The sequence below is a fragment of the Oculina patagonica genome, chromosome 1 (assembly GCF_052425735.1).
Source record: "Oculina patagonica isolate OP01 chromosome 1, crgOcupat, whole genome shotgun sequence".
NCBI lineage: Eukaryota > Metazoa > Cnidaria > Anthozoa > Scleractinia > Oculinidae > Oculina > Oculina patagonica.
This window is the reverse complement of record NC_135758.1, coordinates 11493865-11501486: the sequence shown is the minus strand read 5'-3', so window position 1 is coordinate 11501486 and position 7622 is coordinate 11493865. Positions and strand designations below refer to the sequence as shown.

Sequence of the window (7622 nt, the reverse complement as noted above, 5' to 3'; positions counted from 1 at the left end):
GATACCACGTTTGCAAACCAGAACTGACGCATCCTGGAAGATTATCCCCGAGATTGCGTTGGAAAATTATGGAGGACTGTCTTTTCTGACACACTGCAATTATGATATCAATTCCCTGCAACTTAACCGCCTCCCAAGTTTCTATCACGAAGTCTTAAAACATTGGCAAAGCACAAAACAACCTTTTCAAAACGTTACATCTCCACACAATGAAATAATTTGGAATAACCGCAACATAAAAATCGAAGGCAAAACACCTTTTTATAAAAACTGGTTCGAAAAAAATATTCTACGTATTAAAGACCTTCTTCAAGACGACGGTAATTTCCTTTCTTTTAATCAATTCTCCGAAAAATTTCATCTTGAAACACCTTTCACTTTATATTTTGGATTGATAAATTGCATTCCGTCGAATTGGAAATTAGCAATAAAAAGAAATCCCCGGCAAATGCCGGAAAATGAAAATACAACTAATCAAATCTCTACCAAAACCGTCTACTCCGTTATGATAAAAAACGCCTTTTTACCCCCCACCGCTGAAGGCAAAATCTTAAGGTATGGTTTTAATCCAGCAAACATAAACAGAGTTTATGAATTACCTTTCCAGATAAAAAATGACATTAAGATATCAATGTTTCAATTCAAGATTATTCATAATATATCGAATAATGACATATGCCCTCAATGTCTCACTGACAGACATTCTTTAGATCACATGTTTTTGCACTGTCCTTCAACTTTAGCTTTTTGGAATTTATTTCAAAATTGGTGGTCCAGCAAAACTAAAGAAAATATTACCTTATTAAAATCTATAATTATATATGGAATTTTTGACAACAAGATTCACATGTACGCTTTAAACTACACGCTTCTTATTGCTAAGTACTCCATATACTGTAAAAGCTTACACGACGAAAAATTATGTTTCAACAGCTTTCTCGCACTCTTAATGGACAAACTTAATATACAAAGAGAAATTGCCATACAAAATAACAGTCTTAATAAGTTCAATCAAACATACGGAAATCTCTTGTAATTTTTTATATATATATATATATATTTTCCTTTTTCTTTTTTTTTTCTCTCTGTGCAATAAAAAAAAAACTAAATTCTTTTGTCGTAACTTGTTTTTTTTCATTGTAACTAAATATGATAGTTATATGCATTGTTCATACAATTATAATCTCAAGTAGCTAATCTCAATATCCTGTAAAACGCTTCTGTTATATGTACGCTGTATGGTCTACTGTAACTTAAGCTTGTAAATACTATCAACACTAATAAAAAAAAAAATAAAAAAAAAAGGAAATTGAAGTTTCTCTCGTTTAAACCTCGTTATTGGGGGAAATGGGAAGTATTTTTTGTTCTGACTAGCTTATGTCACTACTGATAAGCTGTTATCATGTTTATCATTTATTCCAGGTAGTGCGCAATATTTCCTTCACGGTGTTCTTAGCGATTTCGCGAATCTCACGATATCGCCAGCAATAAATTACCGGATTCACTGAAGAGTTTAGAATAACCAAGAACAGCGATACTTGATAAGCTGCCAAAAATGAAATTCGACGTCCATCCACTATTAACAAAATTGTGCTGCATAAATAAGGAACATAACACGCTAGGAAAACAACATAAACAAACAAAGCGTTGATGGCCGACTTCTTTTGACGAAGAACCTCCATCGCTTGATCATGTTGGAACTGACATTGGATTTGAATCTGATTCTGATGATGTCTTACAGTTTTGTAAATACGAATATAAGCCACAGTTGTCGCAAGAAGGCCACAAAATAAAAGCACGTCGGATACCCTGTCGCTGTTATTGGGAAGAAATATGTAGATGGAAGCTGCGACACCACTTATTAACCATAAAGACACCAAGGCAGTTGTGATACGTTTTGGAGTCACAAGTTCTTGATACCGGAGATGAAGGAAAATTGCGAGGAGTCTATCGACAGCAATGGCGGTTACATTTAAAAACGATGCACAAGACAGAAGGAATAAAGATAAATTACCGACAATGAAAATTGTTGGACAAAACAAGTCCAAGCTATAGTCTCCACTGGTTGCCTTGTTTATCATGACTGCGAGAATTACACCAAACATTGGTTGCGCAAATAATCCCATCGTAAGATCAGAAACCGCAAGACTTAGGAACAACTTCTTTAAAGCAGCAGGTACCGATGAGGCTTTCCACAAAGCGCGAATAACAAGGAGATTTCCAAAAATTGCCACAACAGAAAAAGTCAAGATTAACACACACAGTGTTAACATTAAAATTCCATGATGAAGTAGAACTATTTTAAATTTCTCCAACTTTTGTGCGCAGAACTAAGCAATCATGACGAGCTTGAGAATCTGATTATTTTGTTGTTGTTTTTGCTTTTTAAAATAAGGTCGGAGCTGTTCGCTAGTTGTTTACAGAAACCGTCAGCGTACGCAGAAATTTGCAAAATACTACCCTTTCTCTAATTTCCTCTTCCAACGGTAAAAGACAATTCTGACAATAAGCTGTCAGTTAGTTGTTTTCTAGCCTGTTCTGTGTGTATAATAAGTAAACAGCTAGCTAGGGTCTGGAGTCATTTTGAATATTAACGTCGTTTTTCAGTAATTAAAAATAACTTTTTAGCAACCGCTTTGCTGGTAATGAAAATTGAGCTTGAAGTGTTCCTATTCTATTGGCTGTAATTCAATGTCCTCGACGTATTTATACCCCAGACCCCAGTTTTAAAAAGGGTGGACAGCACTATTGAAGCCTCAAATGTAATAAAGGTCCAAATTGTAATAACTTGTGGTCCTAAATGTAATAATGGTCCTAAGTGTAATAAAAAGCAACTATACTTTTCCATTGAAACACGTAAATACGGATATTAATGACGATTCCGTGAATGATATTTCAAAATCGAGAAATCAAATGTTTTTAAAATAGATATATCATAGAGAGTGTTTTTTTAAATCTATGTAACAAAAAAGGGGGGACACTATGCTCGTTTAAAAAGAAAATAAAAACTACCATTTATTTCGCTGCCGAGATTTTACTGAAGGAAACCCGTGTAGTGTTTTGTGTGCACGCGCGTTCATGCGCGCGATAAATGACGCAAACATTTATGCGCAGTAGGGATGCGCAATACAATTCACTTGAATCACCTTATTTTTTATTACTATTGAGGTTTTTGTTCAACTGAAATGTACAAAAAAGACTCAAAACACACTGCTTCCCTTGAAAGACTCTTTGAAAGCTAAGAAGAAACCCTTTCTATCGATTTTTACACGGACTCTCATGAAATCAAGCGGTGAAACGGAATTTAAATTTTAATAAACATGTTTAAATACAAAGCAATACTTTTTGCACAGTAGGAGATTGATATTGCTCCGAATTGATGCTCTCTTCAAAATGCTAACGGATTCCACTTTCTAAACTAGAAAAAAAAAAAACGTTTCGTTACCGTGAAAGGTTCTGTTTAATCATTGCCAGGACAGGATTCAAATCACAATGTCTATATACAAGTATTTCGGTGGAATATGCAAAAGTTAAAAAACTGTCAGGATTATAAAAATTCATAACCTTACTTCTTAATTCATAAGCGTTTTTGTTATTCGCTGCAGGTGTCGTAATAGATCTGGACCACCTAGATTTGAACCTGCTGGTCAATAAACGCTTGCGAACCTGGAACCCCAGTTTAAGTCCCTTAGTAAACACCCGGGGAGGGGGGGGGGGGTACTCCATATAACGGCCTATACGGGGAGGCTCCACCCGTAAGGAGTACTTTTTTCAGGCTTCAGGTATATAAAAGGGTAGCGATTTCACAAGTTTAGGTATATGAAAGGGTATAAAAATCCGTCATTCAGGTTATTTAAAAGGCCAGTAATTAAAATATTTCGAACAGACGCACTTCATGGCTGTATTATTTTAATTTACTCAGCGCTACATAAAAATGACAAGAAAACGTCCTGTTCTAAGGCTATGTAACGTCTTTTAGGTATATGAAAGGGGTACCTTTTTCAGTAAAAGGTATACGAAAGGGGTACAATTTCTGTTAAAAAAGGTATATAAAAGGGTAAGGGGTAATAGCTTGGGGCGGAGCCTCCCCCTATAAAACTTTTTTGAGTGCCCCCCCCCCCCCCCGGGAACAAACATTACTCAACACAAGTAATGAGTCATGAACTTTGTTCTGGTTGCCCTACTGTCATTGGATGTTACCGCTGGAACGACCTTCCTTTATCTATACGTAATTTGCCAGCTAGAAAACGTTTTAAAAAAGCACTTTACCTGTTTTATTTTGCTCAGTATTAATTAAGTCAACTGTTTTATCCAAAATTATTATTGTTATTTAATCAAGGGCATCAAATTAACTATTTATATTTTGCCCTTTTCCATTTCTCTTCTTCTACTTGTTCTGCTTTATATTTATCTTTGTAATTTTGAAATGGAATAAATAATGACACAAACAAGATATAAAATAAATAAAATTAAATAAATAATTAAATAAGTACCATTAAATAATTCTATGGCTTGAATATTACACCTTTCAGTCTAAAATTTGGCATGAATAATTTTTGTTTGACTATTTATAACCCTACGTTTTTGTTTTTGATGAGAATTTTTCATGAGCCGAGAAATTTGCAATTCAGTGCAACGTGCCCATGCATTGCTCTTTAAATAATTCAATTAATAATTAAATAAGTACCACTGATTAAATAATTCTACGGCTTGAAAATTAAATCTTTCAGTCTAAAATTTGGCATGAAGTATCTCTGTTTGACTCTTTTTTATAACCCTACGTTTTTGTTTTTGATGAAAATCTTTTAAGAGCCGAGAAATTTGCAATTCTGTGCAACGTGCCCATACATTGCTCTGTAATTATGTAAAACAATTCTGCGATTAAATAATTCTACCGCTCAAATATTACACCTTTCAGTCAAAAAATTTGGCATTTAGTATCTCTGTATAACTCTTAATAACCCTACATTTTTGTTTTTGGTGAGAATCTTTCAAGAGTCGAGAAATTAGTAATTCTGTTCAACGCACCCGTACATTGCTCTGTAATTGCATATATATAGACATAAATCACTCGCTCTCCTTCAATATCAACGCTACAAGATCAGGAATTTGGTGGACATTATCTCTGTATGACTGGCTAAAATAGAGCCATTGGTTTGTTTTGTTACTCATAGCTAGTAATAGCCTTGTAATTAACGACTTTCTAAAGCGCGTCTAAAAATAACATTTAAGTAATCAAAACAAAATATCCTGTACCGTACAAATTTGCAATGGCTCAGTTGGTATAGAGCAGTTCTACAGTAGTTGTGCTGTATGACCGGCCCGGTCGTTGGTTTAAATCTGGACGGAAGAATTTTTAATTTTTTTCCTTTTTACATTACGAGTAAAAGTCTCGCTTGCTTTTTTGGGCGAAGTAAAATCACTTATAGCGCGTGTGAGCAAATTAAACGTCTTGCTTATTGTCATGATATATTTCTCTAAACTTGCTCATCTTTATATTATTTTAATCTTAAGTGTGCGTGAGCACGTCTCTCTTCAGTTAAATTGTTTATTATTAGTGTGACCAAACGTCCCGCTTACTTTAATATTATACATTAGAATTACTTTGAAATATGTGATTGGTCGAGAGCATTCAGTCAATATACCAGCCTCGACCCCAGGGCTTTTCCATTGGTAATTTTGAACGGAAAAAGCCCTGGGAACGAGGATGTCAATATACAGTAGCATGTGAACACAGACGTCGGTTTTGATAATTCACGATAATATGTAGATTTAGGCAAGCCTAAAAGCGGAGCTCCCCATTTATTTAATTTTCACTGGAGCTTACAATGTTTTCATTCTAGTGAATAAGCGGCCAAATTACTAATGTTTATGGCGGTTTATAGGTTCAAGACAAATTTAAATAGCTCACGGTTAAACAACTGAATGTCAGCAGTACGACAAAAATAATAATCTTAAAGCGGTGCAAAATCATTACTCATGGCACGAAAAATTACTTTAGAGTACAGTAAATTATCTGCTTTCTAGCAATAGAAAATAGTTTCGCGATCCTGTTATAGTTTCGCAGCAGTTTAGTAGACTCCACAATATCTGTTACATTAATATAGGATATATTCAACGAGTAACGCAGAGTCTTTTGGATTAGCTCAATCGGTAAGGTGCCAGTCTGCGGATCGGAAGGTCGTGAGTTCAAGTCCCAGAGGGTCGAGGTTTTTTTTTCCTTTTTTTTTCTTTTTTTTTTACCCCGTAGCAATAAAATGGTTTGTTTATTATATCAACCCGATTTAGCTTTCGAATGCTCCTTCATGTACGATGCTGGCTTTACAGATAGACACGAAAGTCATCGATCGATTATGGCTCTCAATGTCCACTTTTTTGGCGGTCTATTACTCAGTCTACACGTAATTTTCAGCCACATTTTGTTTCATTGCTTCTTGTTTTTCTTTTCAAACCTCTTTAAATTTTAAAGGCCGCCTTTATACGGCCGCCTATATACGGCCTTCTTGCTTCACTATTTCTACCATCAAACTATGGCGGCCATGATGCGCAACTCCGTACGACGTTCGCACGCGCCCGCGAACTATGCCCCTATCCATGTTGACCATGAAAACTGAGAGGCAAGGTTTTCCTGCATTTGTGCTTTTTTTTCTTATTTTATTGTGCTTTTTTATGGGTATGGGGCTCCGCTCTGCGGCCCTGCGAGCCGCTAAGGAGCTCCGCTATCATGCTCAACCTCATCCAATAATTGCTTATTGTTTACGTTGAGTTGTTTGGTTTAAGGAAATAAGCGAGCGAAATTCTCGTTGGTATATCTTTATCTTTATCTTTACGTCTCATTGACATTATCAAGAAGGATATCATGCTCCGTATTGTCTCCATAAACGAGCTTTGTACTGAGAGAGGTTGGTATAAGGTAGCCTATTGTCTGCAATTTATGAATCACTCATGATCAGGGCGAGGGTCTAATGTGTTTGAAACTCCCCGAAGAAGTTGCACTTCTCTACATGTACACTCCCTCTTTCATGGCTGTGGCGTTCATGGTACAGTCGAACCTCACCTTACGTAAACCTCTCTATAACAGACAATACCCGATGCCCGACAAAGTTCTCACACATTTTTTTTCAGAAAACTCTGTAATATGGACCAACTCTAATACGGGTAACGCACAATACCGAGATCACGGGATGATAGTTTGTGTATGTAATACAATTTCCTGTTTGTAGTTACAAAAAAAAAAACAACGCTTATTTATCTTAGACGTTTTCGGAATTGTGCTTAATGCCAATTTATAAATGCAGTATTGCGTTGAAGATCATTTTGTTTGAAAACAGCTGTTAGACAGTGTGTCTCAATGCTGCATATTAAACGATTTAGATGCAGTTAAAAGATGATTGTGGGCCTCATTTTAGTTACTGAACACTTCAAGCTGTCAGTGAAGTCTTAAAAGTGACGTTATATAGAGACACCTCTCTAATACGGACACACTGCTCAGTGCCTTCGGTGTCCGTATTAGAGATGTTCAACTGTATTTTCTAGCTACAAAAACAGTGAAATAATGTTTGAAACGTTTTAACCAACCACAAAAATCACAAAAAATGATTGTCAATATCTTGTTTGTGCGG

General features: G+C 35.7%; 1 protein-coding gene across 1 annotated transcript; it reads right to left on the bottom strand.

The window, feature by feature from the left end:
* Window positions 1-1409: 1409 nt before the first annotated feature.
* Window positions 1410-6596, bottom strand: LOC144645003 (melanocyte-stimulating hormone receptor-like). Its single transcript, XM_078504539.1, has 2 exons — window positions 6522-6596; window positions 1410-2330 (listed from the first exon to the last, which is right to left on the bottom strand). The coding sequence occupies exons 1-2, from the start codon at window positions 6594-6596 to the stop codon at window positions 1410-1412; spliced, it is 996 nt and encodes a 331-aa protein (XP_078360665.1).
* Between the last annotated feature and the right edge of the window lie 1026 nt (window positions 6597-7622).

Bases quoted from the DNA above. Each gene is read 5' to 3' on its own strand.
- LOC144645003 (XM_078504539.1), bottom strand. From the start codon at position 6,596: ATGGATAGGGGCATAGTTCGCGGGCGCGTGCGAACGTCGTACGGAGTT. The intron at 2,331-6,521 runs GTAGAAATAGTG...ATGATTGCTTAG, and splicing joins ATGGCCGCCATAGTTTGATG to TTCTGCGCACAAAAGTTGGA.